Source organism: Sceloporus occidentalis, unplaced genomic scaffold (assembly GCF_023333645.1).
Source record: "Sceloporus occidentalis isolate IW3139 unplaced genomic scaffold, rSceOcc1.0.p SCAF_1, whole genome shotgun sequence".
Classification (NCBI taxonomy): domain Eukaryota; kingdom Metazoa; phylum Chordata; class Lepidosauria; order Squamata; family Phrynosomatidae; genus Sceloporus; species Sceloporus occidentalis.
The window spans coordinates 14,193,603-14,215,105 of NW_028316981.1; the positions used below are offsets into that span (position 1 = coordinate 14,193,603).

At 41.9% G+C, this 21,503-nt stretch overlaps 1 protein-coding gene across 1 annotated transcript; it reads right to left on the bottom strand.

Annotated features, from left to right (window-relative positions):
- Positions 1 to 1,095: 1,095 nt before the first annotated feature.
- On the bottom strand, positions 1,096 to 21,478 carry LOC149320861 (uncharacterized). Its single transcript, XM_089517372.1, has 4 exons — positions 21,429 to 21,478; positions 10,521 to 10,609; positions 7,594 to 8,920; positions 1,096 to 1,375 (listed from the first exon to the last, which is right to left on the bottom strand). Exons 1-4 carry the CDS (start codon positions 21,476 to 21,478, stop codon positions 1,096 to 1,098), a joined length of 1,746 nt encoding a protein of 581 aa, XP_089373498.1.
- Between the last annotated feature and the right edge of the window lie 25 nt (positions 21,479 to 21,503).

A 21,503-nucleotide genomic window follows, 5' to 3' on the forward strand; every position in this document is an offset into this window, starting at 1 on the left:
AAGGAAATAAGAGACTGGGAGCAAGGGCACCAACATACATGAGTGGAAGGGCCAGTGTCCTGGGCCACAAAGCCATAGAGCCTGTCTCTGGTACCTCCATACCCCACTGCCACACAAAGCTTCACACACAGGGAGGGCCTGTGGAGCCCATGGGGTCAGCCACTGCTTTCCCCAGTTTCTATTGAACCTGTCATAATGGACTAGTCTAGTAGAAGAGCAGCTGTTTCCTACTTTCTTTGGCCTTTCTAAACGCCTGTGAAAGGCTGGCTCAATGGCAAACTGGCCAGTAATGTACATGTCAAACTGTGAAGCCCTAACTATTTTTTCCACAGTCAAGGCACTGCTAAGAGAAAGTGAAAGCAAAATCCTGACACTCTTACTAGCAATCTAGCAAAGAAATGAAAAGCCCAGGCAGGCTTTCTGGTAGCCACGCTGATTTCATGTGGTAGATAACTCCCTGGGTGGCAAAAAGGAGGCTAGATAACCCCTGGTACTGATTCTTGATAAATTGCAGCCACTGAAGAGATTTTCTCTCTTTTCAAGGGCCATAAGCCTTAGATCAGTTGTGAACCAAAGTGCACCCATATTGCTGATAGATTTAGTCATAGGGACTAGAAATGACGTTGGCCAGTTCAGAATATCAGAGATATTGGTCCAAAACACACTGCAGAAATAATCCAGTTTGATATGAAGTTGAAGGCTTTCACAGCCAGCATCCATAGTGTTTTGTGGGTTTTGGGGGCTATGTTGTTGTGTTCTGGAAGAGTTTAATGCTGACGTTCCACCAGCATCTCTGGCTGGCCTCTTCAGAGAATGCTGGCATGGAAGTGAGTGGGGTATGTATATAATGTGTGACCCTGGATTGGGAGGAGTGATTTACATGTTATTCTCTGTGTTGGTCTGTTGGTGAATGGCAAGGCCTCAGGGTAGGAGGATATGCAAGAGGATTTGTGTCTATTTAATTAGCGATCCATTGTCTGCTGGGTGAGAAGGTTTCCCAGTAGGCAGTGGACCACTGATTAAATAGACACAAATCTTCCTTGCATATCTTCCCACCCTGAGGCCTTGCCTCAGGTTAGACTTTGTAGCAAAACATTACGAACATTTTTGGCACTTGTATGGTTTCTTTCCTGTATGGGCTCTCTCATATACGACAAGGCTGGGACTTTGAGTAAAACATTTCCCACATCTCTGGCACTCGTATGGTTTCTTTTCTTTGTGAATTCTACGATGCACCTCAAGATTGGACTTTGTAGCAAAACATTTTCTACAGTCGTTGCATGGATATGGTTTTTCTCCTGTGTGGACTCTCTGATGAACTGCAAGGTTTCCATTCTTTGAAAAACCTTTCCCATACTCTTGGCATTTGAATGGTGTCTGCTCTGTGCAAACTTTCCCATGCCCCACACAATCATATTTGTGAGCAAAACATTGCCCACACACTCCACATCGGAAGCATTTCTTTCCCTTCTGTTTTAAACATTACCCAGACTTTCCTCTGCTTTCATCTTCCTCTTGTGTGTGTGTGTGTCTCACAAGATCCGATTCAGATCCCACATTTGCCACATTCATTTATTTCACTCTACCCATGTTTTAGGAATAAGAACAAAAAACACAGAAAAGACTCACTTTAAAATATAATAGAGAAGGGAATGAGCGAGCAACCAAGATGCTCCAGGACATGTAACTTCAAAGGAAGAACAGTTGCTGTTTCTTTTTTTCTCCTTGATGAATATTAATCATGAATGCTTATTGGAAACATTTAACACAACTGAACTCAAGAGCCAGAAACAAAACTATAACCTTGTGATCTTTCCACAATACTGGGTGCTGGCCTATCAATAACAGGCATTTTAGCAGGGAAGTCTGGAGGTGAAGTCGAAGGCTTTCATGGCCGGCATCCATAGTTTTTTGTGGGTTTTTCGGGCTATGTGGCCATGTTCTAGAAGAGTTTCCTCCTGACGTTTTGCCTGCATCTGTGGCTGGCACTTTTGTCTGAACTGCAAGCTACTTGTGTTATTTTTGGAGTGAGTCTCATTTCTTAGGGAAGCGGGGGCGGGTTATAGACCGCCGCTTTGAGGCGGTCTGCCGCCGCCGCCGTTTGCTCCGTAAGGGAGCCGTCGCAGCCACACCATGCGGCTCCCTTACGGAGCAAAAAAGAAGCTCCAAAATGGAGCTTCTTTCTGCGGTGCCTCTGTGATGTCGTGAGGCGCCAGGGGCGCATTCGCGACGTCAAAGGTGCCACGACACGTTCGGATGCACAGCGTCCGATACGTAAAGATGGTGCTGGCCGTGTGGAATGGCCGGCGCCATATTGTACGGACAGAGTCCATATTAGACCCAGGGGCATCCAGAAGAGACGCCCCTTTTTAAAAATGGGACGTCCTGCGGACGTCCCAAGTGCCAGTTTGTAACCGGCCATAGTTAGACATTTCTGCTACTCTGCTAATTTAAAGCTAGACCCTAACAGGCTTGGCTTTGACACTTTTGATATTTCAATATTTTTGTTTCCTTCCTAAAGGCTGAAGTCTTAGGAAATTTACATTACCCCACATTTTTGGGTTATGATGCTCCAGAGTCTTTTGTTCTAAATTGCTTCTCCTGAAGATATTAGCTGCAATAAAGCTTTTATTACTCAAATGATAGATACTGGTTTCTGCTAATCCTAACCCCACAATGACCAAATTATAAAATGTCATGGAAAATGCAAATGTGCCTAACTACAATGAGACTATTTAAAGCAGTGAATGGGCAGAGACCCACAGAATCAAGAAAACAGCAACAACATTTTGGTGACAATTCAGAGGAAGCTGCAGCTTACATTCACTTGTCTGTTGATCCAAGTATAGCATATCATATCCAAGGTTTAACCAATACAAAAGAGATATGGAATAAACTACAGAAAGTGTTTGATTCTGCAAATACTTCTAATCAAACATATCTCCCGATCAAACTTGATAACACAAAGTTGTCTCATCCTCGATTTTTGAATCAGCATATTAATGGCTTTATGGCAACTCTGTCTGGAGGTGCAGCACCTGGGGAATCCTTCCCAGAAGATGCAAAACTTGGACTGTTTTTGAATAGCCTTCCAAAATATTACTGTCCAACAATTAATGCTTTGCAAGTTAAAGGAGATGTTCCTCTGCAAGATGCTATTGCTCAAATTATTGAATTTCGAAATAGGAAAAACCTGATGGAAGACAAAAACGACAGACAGAATTAGCTCAGTTTTCTGCAGAAGATTTGCAAACCAAAGCCTCTTCTTCTCCCAGGACAAACAGAAACAATGGTAACAAGCCAAGACCTGAGAAGCAACTCTTACTTTATGACTACAGTGGACCCTTGTTATATGCTGGGGTTTGGTTGAAAGATCCCCCGTGGATAACAAAATCCTGGATGATTAAGTCCCATTAAATTTATTTATTTAATTAAAAAAAAAAAAACCAGGCGCCAGTATGCACATATTTTGTCAAATTTAAAAACCTCCTCTGTGTGTGTGTGTGTGTGTGTGTTGTGTGGGTATTTGGGTCACTGCAGGTTATGAACTTCCCTTGGCCCTGTTTTCAACTCCAAAATGCAAGCTAATGTCATCTCTGCATCCTCCCTCCTTGCCACCCCAGAGTGCCTCATACACATGTAATAATAATAATAATAATAATAATAATAATAATAATAATAATAAATTCCTCACCTCGGGATGCCAGAAAAGGATGCCATGCATTCTGTGCTTTCCCTCAGCTATCCCTGAATTCCTTACAGACAGTAGCAAAAGCATTCTGTACCAATTTGCCAAATTGGAAAGAGAAAAGTTTGTAACCTTCGCATTGTAGCATTTGCAAAGGAAAAAAGCCTCCTGCAAAGTGCTCTTTGCAGCATTTCCTTTGCTGGAAGCAAGGGAACGAAAGGAAAAGTGAACAGGCAGGCAGGCACATTCTACCTATCTATCTATCTAGGTAATGCAAAAAACATGCATATGGATGGCCCTTGTGGTCTCTTCCAACTCTGTGATTCTATGATTCTAGTTTGTCAATAATAATAATAATAAAAATTAAAAAGTGCGAAAGCTGCCTGGTGCGAGCTCCATCCTGTGGCCTCCCTCTGACCTGCCCTGAACTGACCCTTCGTCCTGTTCCTTCCTTCTCCTCCTCCTGCTCCATTACAGATTGCTCTCCATGGCCCCCTTCTTCTCCCTGGCTCCTTTGCATCCCCCATCAGTCACCCTGATTCCCCCTTTTTGCATCCTTCCTCTGTCTCCTTCCTCCTTCACCCCGATGAAGGGGAGGGAATGCTCTGCCCACTACCCTCCCTCTGACCTAAATTCCTCCCCTGAACTTGACCCAATCATGATCGAGGGCAAGTTCATATTCGCCGAACCTGGGTTTTTCCAAAAGAGACGGCTCCCCCCCCCCCCGATTCCAAATGACCCACGCTAAGGGGCATGCCTCAAATTTGATTGTGAGATATTTGGGGCCAATATGAATTTCACGTGCAAGATTCGATTCCTGATCCAGGGTAAAAGGTAGTCTGAATGGCCCCTAAGTATAGTAGTCCAAATTTTTTTAGCTTGCTTACATTTCCACCATACATGCAAATTGAGTTCCTTCCCCCATGAGCCGCACGGGTCATCACTTCTTTAACTAGTTTCAAAACTGAGTTGAAAACTATCCTTTTCAGAGAAGCGTTGCTAGGCATCGCGTGACTATTATTTGCTATTTGACATTTTTAATTTGTTGCCTGTTTTATTGAAACCTTTCCTGTATTGTTATGTATTATTTATATGTATTATGCTATTATTTCTTAGATTGTACGCCATGGGCAGGTTTACTCTTATCTATTTTATTGTTTGTATGTACAGCGCTGTGCAAATCTACAGCGTTATATAAATAAAGCATAATAATAATAAGAAGAAGGTGGCAAGCCAGGCGATCAGGCCGATGCCATCTCAGTGAGGCAAGTAGTTGCAAAACCAATGACTCAAATCTTCTATCTAATATAGTTTCTCAGCCAGGTTGCCGCTTATGTCACCGATGACGTGCAGATAATTGACATGCATTTTTGAAGTGGCGCAAACTAGTGGGGATGACAATCATGCCAAAAAAGAAGCGATTACAAGGGGATAATGAAAAGATCCCCTTTCACAGTGGGAACAATGGACCTTTTGGAACCGATTTATCGACAAAGAGCAAAGGCGAACCACAAACTGGTTTAAATGTAAGTGGGAATGGGGCCTTAGTGAATACCCCAGCCTTCTCGAGAACGGCTCAGCTGCCATTTTCTTTATGGCCTCCAGGATCTTGTGTTTGCAGCAGCCACTTCAGTTAAAGGGTTAATCCGGAGTACAATTACTGTCAAAGACAAACTTCATATGAGAGATCAAAGAATTGAAGGGTTCTGGGGAGCTAGTGGGAAGGAAGTAGCAGTCAGCCTAAAAAGAGGCAAGGAACAAGCAGATAGAGAAAGGTCCAGCCAAGGGTTTCTGAAAAATAGGAAGAAAGCAAAGGCACAAAGAGGAAGACCACTGGACAGGAAGGAACTGAAGAAAAGCCCCAGTGGCACCAGGGAAGGGAAACAGGCAAAAACACCTCAGTCATCCAGAAGCACAATATTTGTAAGGCAATACAAGTTTCCTAAGGCTTCAGCCTTTAGTAAAGAAACAAAAATATTTAAATATCAAAAATATGAAAGCCAAGCCCATTAAGGTCTAGCTTTAAATCAGCAGAGTAGCAGAAACGTGTCCTTGCTGTCTAAGAACTGCAGTCTAAGAAGTGAGACTGACTCAAAAAGCAACACAAGTAGCTTGCAGTTTAAACAAAAGTTTACTAATGGCTTGAACCTATATATGCATAGGATAGAAGCTATATCTTAATCTAGCTAATTAATAGTTCAGATAAAGAAGAAATCTTTACCTGAATCACATGGTTTGTTTACCAATTTGCCATGCGATTCAGTACAGCAAATGGGATGTTTGAATGAGGGGAAGAGAGAATGCAAAACTCTTCCAACAATATTGTGTTCTACTATACTGTATCCTTAAGAAAGAATATTTTCATTGAGAGAACGTCTCCCTGACAAGTACCGTAATGTCCCTTACTTGGGATTTCACTGTTTCACATTTCTTAGATGTGGGTCTAAGAAAGCAAAAATTTCCAGCTAATTCAAACATTTATTAAATCATTCTTTAATATAGTAAAAACATAGGCTTTGGAAGCAGAATAAGCATGGAAGGGGATAACATTGCTGCTCATATAATTATGGTGGCTGTACACTACGTAGCTTATCCCATGTCTTGCTAAATCAATTTACCTCTATCCAGCTTAAAACTTAATTTGGACAGCATCCTGATGTTATCAGAAGGTTTTTGCCACTGAAATTGCTGCCTGAATACAACCCGGGTGCATCCCCACTTCCAGGATTTCGGATCCAGGAGTGTCCTAACATAAGAAAATGGCCACCGGAGTGCTCTTGGAAGTGGTGATACACCCGGGATGTATTCAGGTGGCAAATTCGGCAGCAAAAATCTGATGATGCTGCCCGAATAAAGCTGTAAACCAGATAGAGGTAAATAGATTTAGTAAGCCATGGGATAAGCTCCTTAATGTATTCCACATTGGAGTTGATGTTTCTCAGATGAAATAGGATAAACCAGTGAGCTTGAAACAGCAGAGAACTGAACAGAACCACAGAGAACATCAGCAGCAGCATTACACAATACACAGTCCTTGGGTGGGAAAGAGTTCTTCCTTTCCAGACTCATTTATGTGTTTCTCAGAAACGTCTGTGTGGCAAATGATGGCAGTAGGTTCTGTGTCTATCTGGACGAGAATAGATTATTCTAGTTGCTTCACATGGAATTTGGGGTTATCAAAGCTCTATATTCTGCCAGTACACCCTTTCAGAGACTCTGATCAGTCACAATTAACGCATTCTATAAAAATAATTTCCCACCTTCTGTACCTTCAAAAGGTTTCTTTCTAGGTCTGAGTTTCTGATGGTTTGTAAAATGTGCTTGGCCAAGAAAAGGCATGCTAAACTGAGCACTGAGAAGGATTCTCTTCTGAGTTGACTGACTGCTGGATTCCCCAAGCTGAGTGTTTCCCTCACCAGGCACCATTATAGCATTACTCTCCTTCATGAGTCCTTTGGTATCTCTTCAGCTGTTGGTAGTAGTGGAAGCTTTCCTCACACTTTAAACATCTATATAATTTCTCTCCCCGGTGAACCGTCTTGTGAATCACAAGGCGTGCCCTTTGAGTAAAATGTTTTCCACACTTGGAGCATTTGTAGGGCCTCTTTCCAAGGTGGAAATGCAAGTGTGTCCCAAATGCTGCGTTGCCTGGTGCATGAGGAAAGATGATCTTCTTGTAGCATCCACGTTTGGATGTTTCATCAAACCATTTTGTCCCATGAGGACCTTGACAAGTTCTCTCTCCTGCATGGACTCCCTGGTGGATCACAAGATTGCCTCTCCAACCAAAACATTTCCCACACTTTGGGCATCAATATGGCTTCTCTCCTGTATTAATTCTCTGATGATTCACAAGATGTGACATTGTAGCAAAACATTTTTCACACTTCTGGCATTTCTATGATTTCTCTCCTGTGTGAACTCTCTGATGCTGCACAAGATTTGATGATGTAGCAAAGCATTTTCCACACTTCTGGCATTTGTATGGTTTCTCTCCTGTGTGAACTCTCTGATGCTGCACCAGATGTGACGCTGTAGCAAAGCATTTTCCACACTTCTGGCATTTGTATGGTTTCTCTCCTGTGTGGACCCTGTGATGGGTTACAAGGCTGGAACTTTGAACAAAACATTTTCCGCACCTCTGGCACTTGTATGGTTTCTCTCCCGTGTGGACTCTCTGATGCCTCAAAAGGTTGGAACTGTGAGTAAAACATTTTCTGCACCTCTGGCACTTGTATGGTTTCTCTCCTGTGTGGACACTATGATGACTCACAAGGCTGGACTTTAGAGTAAAACATTTTCCGCACCTCTGGCACTTGTATGGTTTCTCTCCCGTGTGGACTCTCTGATGCCTCAAAAGGTTGGAACTGTGAGTAAAACATTTTCTGCACCTCTGGCACTTGTATGGTTTCTCTCCTGTGTGGACACTATGATGACTCACAAGGCTGGACTTACGAGTAAAAGTTTTTCCACACCCCTGGCACTTATATGGTTTCTCTCCTGTGTGGAGTCGCTGATGTCTCACAAGACTGGACTTTAGAGTAAAACATTTTCCGCACCTCTGGCACTTGTATGGTTTCTCTCCTGTGTGGACTCTCTGATGCCTCACAAGACTGGACTTTAGAGTAAAACATTTTCCACACCTCTGGCACTTGTATGGTTTCTCTCCCGTGTGGACTCTCTGATGCTTCAAAAGGTTGGAACTGTGAGTAAAACATTTTCCACACCTCTGGCACTTGTATGGTTTCTCTCCCGTGTGGACTCTCTGATGCCTCAAAAGGTTGGAACTGTGAGTAAAACATTTTCTGCACCTCTGGCACTTGTATGGTTTCTCTCCCGTGTGCACACTATGATGACTCACAAGGCTGGACTTACGAGTAAAAGTTTTTCCACACCCCTGGCACTTATATGGTTTCTCTCCTGTGTGGAGTCGCTGATGTCTCACAAGGCTTTGTTTTTGAGTAAAGCATTTCTCACACTCTTGACATTTGTATGGTTTCTCTCCTGTGTGGACTCTCTGGTGCTTTACAAGAAGAGCATTGTGAGCAAAACATTTTCCACACTCTTCACACCTGAAGCATTTCTTTTTCTCATGTTTTAAACATTTCTCAGGCTTTTCTCTGGTTTCATGTTCCCTTTCTTCATGGGTTGTCTCATGTCTGGCAAGTTCCACTTCATTCATGAAAGAGAGGTCACATTTGCCACATTGTCTTATTTCACTCCAATCACATTCTAGGAAGAAGGACCAACACAGAAAAGACTGACTCTCAAGTATGTTAGAGAAGGAACTTTGTGAGCCAACATGGGGCTAATTGAAAGAAAGAATAAATAAAGGATAATTTAAGATTGTTTTAAAAGGGTGGTTGCTGTGTCTTTTTTATTCTTTGATGAGTATTAATTGTGATAATTAAATTATACCACTTAATACATCTGAATTCAAGAGCCAGAGACAAACTAGGACCTGGGAGGACCATTTTTTCAAGCCAGCCTTGTGACTTTTCTCCTGCGTGCTGGATACTGAACCCGTTGTAGATGTTGTAGTAGGGAAATCTGGAGATATAGGCCAGTATTCTCTATCAACTGCTTAGTGAGGTATACTATATTAAATAATCACTCTTGGTCTGACCTTGCCAAACCAGATGGAAATGTCATTCTCCTCTGCTCTGATCACTGGCAAAATGGACCTCCTTCTTCCCACACAGATAATGGTCAATAAAGGAGGTGGGGGAAGGAGTTACGATGAAAGCAACAATGTCACCATCATTACTAAGCAATAATCATAAATACAGTGACCTCTCCTAACTCACGGATCTGAGATTCGCAACTTTGAATATCCGCGGAGGGGCAACCTCTGCTAATTTCAGTGGTGTGCATGCCCTGCCCATGTGCACAGGGGCATCCTCTATTCAAGCCTATGGGGCTTGAATATGCGTGAGCCTCTGTTTTCTTGGGGGTGTGTGTCCAGAACAGATCCCCTGCAAAAACAGAGGCCCAACTGTACAGAAAAAGTACCTAGAATTACTCATAAGTAACAGGAATTTTCAGACCTTATAATGGCTCAGTAGGTCATCATCCTGTTTCCAGGTAATAGGGGTTGGTGGTTTAGTACTGTATGCATTACGAGGTTGATGACATGTTCATTCCTGAGAGATTAGTTTGCCGTCAGACAGGGGACTATGTGAGTGAAACGGGCCCAAAAGAGTTTTCTTTGGTCATATTTCTCTCCCAGGTGAGAGACATATGGATTTGGATTTGGAGGATATCCTAATCCAACCCAGGGCATCGAATGTTGCTCTCTTGCAACATACCTCAGACAGTGTAGTATCTTGGGCTGGCCTTCGAAGCCACAGATGCAAGGAGATAAAACAATTTCCATTATCTAATTCCTATCTCAGCCAAAGAAGAGAGAGTAACATCTTGAGTCTCTTAGGCCTGTTACAGACAGGCCAAAATAAAGCTGCTTCGAGTCACTTTGGAGGTATGGTATTTCAATTATGCATGCATCCTAAGAGGCCAAAAGCCGCACCAAAGCCATGCGCCAGTTCTAAGGACTGGAGTGCAGCTTTGGTGTGGCTTTTGGACTCTTAGGACGCATGCATCATTGAAATACCATATCTACAAAGTGACTCGAAGCAGCTTTATTTTGGCCTGTCTGTAACAGGCCCTAGACTGTCGGTGTTCTTTGGCTTTTTTGTGGTATTGGAGCAACTTGCTGGATTGTTCAGTATAATTTTAATACTGTTTTATCAATTATTTCCTTCCAGAAAATTACATGGACAACAAGAATGCTTTAGAAGGGACAAAAGATTAAAATGGAAGCCAAGTTCCTTACCCAGAGTGGATACATTCTCATAGTTTTCAATCATCACCTGAATGTACAAAGATTGTTGGCTGAGATCCAGGAGGTCCCATTCCTCCTTGCTGAAAAATACAGACACATCTGCAAAGGTCACATGTTCCTGTAAACAGAAAATAGCCTGTTACCTAAATTGCAAGAGGTCACAAGAGGTCACCCATATAAATTGTATTCCATTGGGAATTAATTTAGCTCAATAGGAAGCAGCAAGAGGGCTATGATAGCAATAGCTGGGATCTCTTCTACATGTAACAGGTCCAAGAACTAGAACTCTCAGACTGCAAAGTACAACATAGTGTTATTGATTAACAGCAAAGTCAAAATCACCATTCACGCAATCGTATACACACACAAACGCACGAATATTAATGAAATTAAAGGCCGTAGCATATAGCAAGGTTGAGGCAAGGCAATTACCAGTCCAGAAGCAGAGCTCCAGTCAGGGGATGGTGGAAGTGACCATGGCTCAGCAAGGCTGCCAGAAATGTGTGTATATGGGGGAAAAGAGGTTCACTTCATGGTCACTGTGGCCTTTCCAGGTTCACACTTTTTGCCCTCTCTGTAACTGCTATTATAACAAAAGATAACAAAATATTTGTACCCCAAAATAATGTGGGCTATGTAGGGTGTGCTAACAAGCCCACACTCAGAAAGGTGGAATCAGCATATGAGGCAGTCCTAACAGGGCTCAACTACTTCAGAGTACTAGGGTGGGGTGGGGGCTGTAACACATCTTTAAATGCTCCCCCATCCCCAGTTATTAGAACCACCATCAGGAAAAAGATAAGGACCTAGCCCTGATCTCTGAGGGAGCTAGCCTTCATCTGGGAAGGTAGAGTTGCCGTGCCGCCACTGGAAACAACCAGGGGCTGTCCCTAATGGCAGTGCAGCAGCATGCACATGACACTACTGGGGACAAATGGGGGCTCTCTCCAATGTTGGTGCAGCACCGCCATTGGGGTCTACCTGGGCTTGCTGTCTGCAGATACTCAAATCCATGTGTGGCAAGTCCGCGGATACCAAGGGTCCAATGTATGTAAATTGGATGACTGAATTCTAGGAAGCATAATGGTAGCCCTCTATGAAAGGAGATGTTTATTTAATAAGGGGGGAAAGGCTTCTTTTCTCCATCTACATTATGTACTACAGACAACCCTCCATATCCACAGGATTCCCCCCCCCCCCAATGGATTCAAGCATCCACGGCTTGAAAATATTTTTAAAATACATAAATTCTGAGAAGCAAACCCTGGGTTTGCCATTTTATATAAGAAACACGATTTTACTGTGCCATTGTATACAATGGGACTTGAGCATCCACAGATTTTGGTATCCACAGAGGGTCCTGGAACCAAATTCCAGGGGATACCAAGGGCCCAATGTACATTCTGGACCAGCCTCCTCTAAACTGCTGCCCTGTACATGTTTGAGATTCCAGCTCCCATCATCCCTAGCCACTTAGGCAGCTTGCTTTGCACATGAGGCATAAAATTCCACAAACACCTCTTTCCATTCATGTGAGATAAAATACAAGGAAATCAAGTTAAATCATTTCTACCTTTCATACAACCGAAAGCCTGCTGCCTGATCTCCAAAATGTTAGGGCCAGCCATAAAAACAATGTACTTAGCAGGACTAATAGAGATCAGAATACCAAGGACTTTATCAAACAAGGGAAATTGGAAGCATAATCCAATGGCAATTCGAACGCAATCATGGGGTTTCATGTTATTGCGTGATAGACCACCACACGCAAATTCGGGCAATGGCATCCTATTTTCTGGCAATGGGAAGCCAGTTCGAACACAATTCGCAGTCACCTAAATTCGCTGAACGCTGACTACGTTCTGGCCCCACTTTCTTTTCATTCGAAAGTAAGATAAATTCCTCACATGTGATAAACTCCCAAGACTACGGAGTTTATCACATGTGAAAAATTTCTCTTAATTTTGAATGAAAAGAAAGTGGGGCCAGAACGCATTCACGTGAATTCGCTAGTTCAGTGAATTTAGGTGAATGCGAATTGTGTTTGAACTGACTTCCCATTGGCCGAAAATAGCATGCCATTGCCCGAATTTGCGTGTGGTGGTCTATCACGCAATAATGTGAAACCCCATGATTGCATTCGAATTGCCATTGGATTATACTTCCAATTTTCCTTGTCTGATAAAGTCCTACAACTGATAAACCTAAGGGAACTTCTAAAGTGCCACCATTGCAAAGACCATGTAGCTGCATTCCAAGTCCACACAGGCTGGGAAAATGGCAGAACAGGGGACATGATTCTCAGGGACTCTCTGAACTGTTCTACAGATTGAAGGGCGACATTTGCCCAGCTGTCCAACTGACAAAACAGAAAGATCACTTCTTGGAGGTACAGCCAAGGACAAGTGTGTCTCTAACTTCAGCCCAGGGAATAACAGCATTTCTCTGTTAAGGTGCAGAACAAGCCCAAGGGCCCCATTGCAGAAAGAGAGGGATGGCATGAATCTCCACCTGATTCAAGGGCATCTTTCATGATTCATCCACAGAGAGAAGTATTGATTGAGAGTCTTCTTTCTTCCCCCTCTGAGGATCAAAAGGGCCTCTTCAGGATCTTTGTACACCTACAAAAAATACATAAGGAAATTATTTTTGTCTACAGAAATTCACATGGCTGGAATCTTAGTTTTAGTCCTGATTTGAGGAGAACCATTTAATCTACTGCTAAATAGTGGGTCAACACAATCCAAAATCCTGCTGATTCTGTGGGTTGACTCTAGAGGGGACTAACAAAATGATTTCAGCTACAGTTTTCATGACTCTACTACCTTGTGCTTTCTTTCCCTCACCAATCCTTCAGCAGCTGAAGAGAATTTTCCACCTGAGCAGGCTTTTGCTATGGTCCTTTTCCTTCTCCTCCATCAAGACACAGACCCCCACTGGACCTTCTGGAAAGGGAGAAAGAGAAAGAAAAAGGGGGGAGCATTTTGGAAAGGCTCTGCTGTTCTGTCAGAGTCATTCTCTGGCTTGGGAAAAAGGCTTCATGGGAGAAAAGAAAAAGGTAAGCCCAAAACACTCACGTTTCCTACCTCTGAAAAATGAAGAATCCATTCAGCTAATATTTAGGAAGAAACCCATCCGCTAGTCCTTTAAAAAGTAATGTGGTAGATCTATGATTCTATGATATTTCCTTGTAAAGACGTTCACTTTTTTGTCAACCTGAAACAGAGCATGTCTCTTCAAGTGTGTTTGGACTGCTGGTCCCAGCATCCCTCCTCATTAGCTATGCTGCCTAGGGATGATGGAAGTTGCAGTTCAGCAATATCTGCCCATGTCTCATAGAAAAACAATTTCAACGCCTTTCAACGAACACTGAAATGTTTCTCTATAAAGTCGTGATTTCTTATTTGGGGGGGAAAAACCTCATTTTTTTGCCACTCTGGAACTAGTTTCAACCTGCTTTCTGGAGTTACACTAAGTTCTAATATTATACACATGGGAATCAGGCCTATCTTGATTGGTTTTCAAGGGGAACACTATGAAAAGGCTCTGCTCTTCTGTCACAGACACTCTCTGGCTTGGAATGAAAGGTTTCATGGGAGAAAATAAGAAAGAAGCTCAAACGTCTCCCAAGTTTCCTGCCTCTGGACATGAAAGATCCATTTAGCTAGCAACTGGGGATAAATGCATCCTGTGGTGCTTTTTATAGTAAATGTGAAGCTTTTGGTTATTACAGCACTTGAGAGAACAGACTTCTAGAATTCTGTGTAAAGACATAGACTGTCTTGTCAATCTAAAGTTAAGCATGGCTCTTCAAATGTATTTGGACTGCAGCTCCCAGTATTCCTCTTCATTAGCTATCCTATCTAGGGCTGCTGGAAGTTGCAATTCAACAACAGCTGGAGAGCTACACTTTGTCCACCTTGAGAGGAAGATCATTCTTGCCTTTTAACAAACACTGCAATGCTTCCCTATAAAAGCATGATTCCCTATTTACAAGAAAACAGTTCTTTTTTCATTCTGGAACTGTTTCAGTCTTCTTTCTGGAGTTACACCAAGTTCTAATATTATACACATGGGAACAGATTTTTCTACATTTCAGAAATTTGTATTGTCTCCTAATTGTATACTTAGCCAGTGGAAGAAGCATGGTATCTAAGTAAACTCAGAAACTATCACACTAGCCAAGATCCTGTGGGAAAACACCCTTTCTCTCATGCTAGCAATGAGTTTCATTCTAACTATCCCCCATTAAGCCATGGCCTTACCCAGCATGGTAGTGTTCCCTTCTATCCAAGTGTGAATGGCAGCACACAGGAGACCAACAAGCCCAAAACCTTCTCTAAAGAGATTTCCCGGCAGGTTCTTATATTTAGGTCTTGAATAAAGTTCCCACGAAGGCACCACCCCATTCTTACAAGGTTGGAAGCCTTAAAGAGACTGGACTAGCACTTATCCATTGCATTAAGAAGGAGTGATGACTGTACTGTCAGTATCAGTCAGAGCCTGAAAAAGTTACTTCTTTTAAAAACAATTTTGTGTATTCCCCAAATAACATGGCCCATTCTCAAACTAATATTGTTCTTGTAGTATTTTCAGTGCTTTGGGGATACATAAGGCATGTGTGTTGGATACATTTCACAATGTTAAAAGCAGATGTTGACAAAAACTCTTGAGACCTGATATACCACAGACAGGAGGTCTTTCCACAGTCGGTTTTCCAGGTCTCAAAGTCTGGACTGTTTTCTCCACAGAGCTTAGATATGCTTGAATGATTAGGCAATGACTCCCAGAGCTTCTCAAAAGGACTGCTTGCAAAGACCTTTTTAAAAGAGATGGGGAAAGTATAAGTTCATGGAGATCGTTCCATGGTCTGAGAAACAATATGAAGGAAGCCCATCTCCAGGTCTCCTCCTGTCAGAAGTTCACAGGCTGCAGCATTGGGACCAAGGTCTCCCTTGAAGGACATAAGAGTTTGGGAGCAAGGGCAGAATTACACCAAACTGGAAGGAGCGGTGCCTGGGCCATGAGCTATGCCACAACAATGTCTGAGAGGCTTCTCTAATAGAAGAGAAGTCTAGGGTAGTCACTGAGCTTCCTGCAGGTTGAGCTTCAGGAAGAGTTGGGAGTTAGAACTGGAGAGGTCACCTTCCTTTAATGGTTCTGGACAAGAGAGCCACACCTGCTGAAAGCCTCTCTACTACACAGCCATTAATGGGATGAGACCCATGTCCACTTCTCAATTTGCGGTGTCAATTATTTTGTGGAAAATATGACACCTTTGGACCAACCTGCCCCTTTAGACATTAGCTCTCCTGTGTTGATTCACATTTTCTTAATATGACTGAATTCATGAACCAAGTTATAGACCAGACTAGTATCTGGTTTCTTTTTCTTTTTGTGCATCAGCTCACCTTTAAGCACAAAATACTCTCTTACTGAAACTGTTGCCATGATTGGATATGGTTCTGTGATTCCTCTCTCGTGTGGACCCTTCTGTGGAAAGATAGATTACCTTTCCAAGTGCATATTGTTACGTTGTATTGTTAAAATATATCTATTAGGACTAAATTGTGAGTGAAATATTCTATCATAGCTGGCTTTCTCTTTGTGATTAAGCATTAGCTCATGATTCAGTACAATATGATCTGTTAATGAAGCTTTTACTGAAGAGTATGAATAGGTCTCCTCCATCTTTTCAACAGTCAGAGTAGTTTTCCATGTGAAGTCTCTTCTAGTCACTGAGCAAGTTGGGGATTTTTCACCTTTATCATGTTTTCAATGAGAAACCTAGACAACATCCACTAGTATTTCACTTGTTCTCATGGTCTCACCATTTGTTTATTATGCTTCTCTCTTCAATAAGGAATTCTGTGAAATGTGCAGATTTTCTGATGGTTTCATAAATGAGAGAAAACCAATCTTGTTTTCTTTCTTGGAAGATTTTTGAGTCAGAACTGAAGTCTTTTGAAGGAGTTGCTAAATGGTTTTGGCACATTTGTTCCAATTTGACATTTGTTCCCAAACTTTGGCTCTCCAGATGTTTTGTTGTTAGGCAAGGTGGCTAGGACCTCTGGGAATTGAAGTCCAAAAACCTGGAGGACCAAAGGTTAGGAACCACTGTTTATCCAGTGGCTAAATATGCATGCACCTGAACCCAGACTGAGAGAGTACAGTGTATCTGGGGTCTAGCCTCTCTAGAAGCCCTGCAATAGCCAAAAATCACAGTGGGGGAATCCTGAAAGACTGTGCTAGTCCTGAAGAATAGGACATTTGGATGTTCACCACTTAGAGTAGGCTCAATGGGCATAAGAAGAAAGAGGCACGGGCTTGATCACATTGAGCAAGACTGAGTCCGTCTCCTTTCTCTGAGCTGTGCCGCATCCCACCCATTTCAGCAGGCTCAGTGGGCAGAGAAAGGAGATGGACACACATTTAGGAGACAAGCCATAGTGGTGTCACTCTTAAAAGGCCATGAATATATCCATTGATGGCTGATCTCCCTATTGAGTGTTGCAATTTCCCTGAATTGACACTCCACTACCACTGTTTCATACTCATTAGACTGACTCAATCATTGAAACATTTATTAATCTGTAATATATTAAAACATTGGCTTTGAAAACACAATTAGCACTGAGGGAGATTGTTGATGCTACTTATATAACTATGAAGAATGTACACTTGTACACAAGTTGGGGCTTTATATCTGAAACAAGAGACACCAGTGATCTTGAAACAATAGATAGCTGGAGAGAACCTCCATCATCAGAGATAGCATATCTCACAATACAAGACACTTGGGAGGTACGGATGGGAAAGACTTTTCCTTTCCAATCTTGCTTCTGTGTATCTCAGACACCTGTGTCCAGGCATTGTTGGAAGTGGGATATTTGTCTGAATCAGAGAGATCTCCTCTTGTTGTTTTCTTTAGGAATTTGTTGTTACCAAAACCCTTTCCATATATATATATATAGCACTTATACAGCCTCCATGTTTAGAGACTCTGGTGATCCTGAAATAACCAACTACAGTAAAATAATTTCCCATCCTCTGTATTTCAAAGGATTTCTTTTCTTTCCAGTGCTGGGTTTCTGATAATTTGTAAAATGCACTTGGCCAAGAAAAGATCCTCAAACTGAGCATTGAGGAGGCTCTCCTGAGTTGATGGACTGCTGGATTCTTCAACCTGAATGTGGGCCAAAAGGTTTCCCACACTCACAGCATTATTGCATCACTCTCTTTCATGAGTCCTCTGGTGACTCTTCAGATGCTGGAAGTGGGCAAAGTTGTTCCCACACTGAACATTTATACAGTTTCTCACCTTGCTGAACCCTCTTGTGAATTACAAAGTGTGGCTTTTGGGTAAAACGCTGCCCACACTTGCAGCATTTGTAGGGTCTCTTTCCAGCACATGTATACAAGTGTAGTACAAATGCTGAACTGTATGGTGCACGAGGAAAAGTTTTCTTGCATTGGCTAAACTTGTGGCATCCAATTTTGGATGTACAATCAAGAAATTTTATGCCATATGGGGTCTTTAAATGTTTTCTCTCTTGCATGGGCTCTCTGGTGGATCATTTCCAGTTTTGTAATGTTCTCCATTTTTCTCAACCAGGGTGACCAAAGGTCCTCCTTAGTTTTTTGCGGTTTTTTCGGGATATGTGGCCATGTTCTAGAAGAGTTTGTTCCTGATGTTATGGCCACATCTGTGGCTGGCATCTTCAGAGAATGCTGATATGGAAGAGAATGGGCTATATATACACTTGTCCCTCCATATTCACTAGGGTTAGGGGTAAAAGACCCTAGTGAATATGGAAAAACCACAAATAACAAACACACCATGTTTTTACCTGAGAGGACACTTCTGTAAGAATCTCTAGGTCCTGCAGAGCAATAATGTAGTCAACATCCGACAGACATTGGCCATAGAACTGCACTGGAGGAGCTACAAATGCCTAGTAAAGTATACTCTCTAGGAATCTCTTGGTATTTCAGTGCCACATTTAGTTAAAGTTGACCATAAAGTTGCACTGGAGGACCTAGAGATTCCTAGAGAGAACATATTAATTAAATCCGTGAATAATCCAATCACAAATATCAAACAAAAAGGTAGGGCATTTGAAAAACCCTCTAGTTTACTTTTAGGAAAGCATGGGAAGAACATATGGAGGGATGATTGTATACTATGTGATCCTGGATAGGGAGAAGTGGTTTCCATGTTAGTTTTTTGTGGGTTTTTCAGGCTATGTGGCCACGTTCTAGAAGATTTTCTTCCTGACGTTTCGCCAGCACAGAACAATACACATGCAAATCACTCCTGCATTCCCAGGCTCACACAGTATAGATATGCCCACCTTTTTCCAGGCAAGCATTCTCTGAAGACGCCAGCCACAGATGCTGGTGAAATGTCAGGAAGAAAATCTTCTAGAACATGGCCACATAGCCCAAAAAACGCACAAAAAAACTATAGATGCCGGTCATGGAAGCCTTCGACTTCACATTGGTTTCCATGTTAATCTGTGTATTGTTTTGTTGTTGAATGGCAAGGCTTCAGGGTCCTCTTCTTCCCCAGGATCTGTCCTCCATTCCAACCTTCTGCCCAGAAGGAATTCCAAAAAGTCCTCTTTTTATTTTATCTTATTTTATTGAGCCTGACTAAGAAGCATAAGTTGACCTTGAAGCCATTTGAGCTTTTCTTGGGGCAGCTCCTCCCTTTTTCCTGAATGTTCTTCCCATGCCTTCCTAATAGTAAACTGGATCCAAAGTGGAGGGTTTTTCAAATGCCCTGCCTTTTTGTTTCCACCAATGGAAAGGGAGATCTTGAGAGAGAGGGCAGGCGATTGGCTCCTAGAATCCAGTCCCCCCTTGCAGCATCTCCATAAGAAGGCATTGCTTGCCCAGATGTGCAGAAGGAGGCTGGAGGTATTCCAGCTGTGCTGAGCTGAGCCTTGGGCTTATTCTGGTTCTTCCTGGTAAATAGCTTCTCTTTTAAAACTTTCTTTGCTAGGTTCATGTGGATGGCTGGATCCCAATGCTTTGGTGGAGGTCTAAGAAACATGTTTCTTGCCCAGTTCCCCCAATAGTGCTTTGCCTGTTATTCCTTTTCTTGGCTGGTTTCCAGAACTTCTTATTCTTCTTCTGTCTTCCAGGTTGTGTGAGTTGCAAGTGGTATTGAGTCTGAGTCAGAGCTGGGAAAGGTCTGGATCTGGAAAAAGTCCCTGAATTCCAGCAGGACCATAAATAGGAATTTTGTCAAGAAATGGTTCTCTTCCAGGCTTATCCAGGTGTTTTTAAAACTGTGAATGTTTAAATTTATTTATTTACTTATTTCAATTTTAATGCCACCTTTCTCCCTAAAAAGGACTCATGAGATAAAAACACTTTTAAAACTTTAGTTAAAAAAATTAAAATAATCGAGTGAAAACAGTATAAAATGAACATTAACAGCATACAAAAGTTAAAAGCATAACTATTTACTTATTTATTTCATTTATTTATGCCACCTTTTGCCCCAAAAAAGGGACTCACAAGGTAAAAACACCTAAAAAAAACTTTATAATTAAAAAAAAACTATTAATATAATCCATGAAAACAGTATAAAATGAACATTGCAAGCATACAAAAGTTGAAAAACACAACTAAGGTGCAAAATTATTTATTTACTTATTTATTTCATTTATTTATGCCTTCTTCCTCCCAAAAAAGGGACTCACAGGATAAAAACACTTTTAAAACTTTACAATTTAAAAAAAAACACAAATATAATCCAATGAAAACAGCGTAAAATGAACATTAAAAGCATACAAAAGTTAAATCAGAGAGCTATGGTTTCGCTGGCATCTTCAGAGAATGCTCACATGAAAGTGAATTGTGTTTGTGTGTGTGTGTGTATGTGTATGTGTATACACACACATATATGTATATATATATATATATTCATACTAGGTAACCCTAGGTGAGGAGGAGTGATTTCCATGTTAATCTGTGTATTGTTCTGTTGCTGAATGGCAAAGCCTGAGGGTGGGAGGATATGCAAGAAGAATTTATGTCTGCTTAATGAGAGATCTGTTGTTTGCTGGGGGGGGGAAAACTGACCCTGGCTGGTTTTCATTTGCATTTTGCTGGGTCTCGATTTCAGTACTGGTAAAAACTTTATTCACTTTAAGGGTTTCCTCTTTCCTGTTGAAATTGTCCAGGTGTTTGTAGCTTTCAATGGCTTCCCTGTGCATTCTCACCTGATAGTTGTTGGCATGGTCCAGAATTTTGGTGTTTTCAAACAGCATTTTATGCCCAGGATGGTTTATAACATGTTCTGCTACTGCTGATTTTTCTGGCTGGCCCAGTCTGCAGTGTCTCTCGTGTTCCTTGATTCTTGTTTGTGATTTGTTGGTAATATCATATTATGGATCTGTATTGCTTAATGTCCGCAATATCTTATTGTGGATTAGGATTTGTTAATTGTTCTCATTTCCTGCCTCAATCTATGGGGAGAGGCAGGTAAGAAATAATAATAATAATAATAATAATAATAATAATAATAATAATTGTCATTGCTATATGTGCTTTCTCAAAACCAAACCTTTTTAGGGTTGGTGGGGTGATGTGAGGGCTAGCATTACAATTCCAACCCATTAAGTAAGGATGCATCTACACTGTAGAAATAATGCAGTTTGACACCACTTTAAGTGCTGCAGTTCCATCCTATTGAGTCCTTGTAGTTCTACAAGGTCTTTTAACCTTCTCTACCAAAAATCCCAGTTTCAGTAGGATGCAGCTATAGGAGTTCAGGTGGTGTCAAACTGGATTATTTCTACAGTGTAGATGCATCCTAGAGGACCACATGAATCCACCCCAGTTTTTAATGGACCTATGATCCTGCTTCTACATGGTCCAACTCACCTGTTCGCATTTCTCTCCCTAAGGTTGGCATTTGTGGTTTTGAACGCCATTCTCATTGTGGCAAGAAAGCCAACA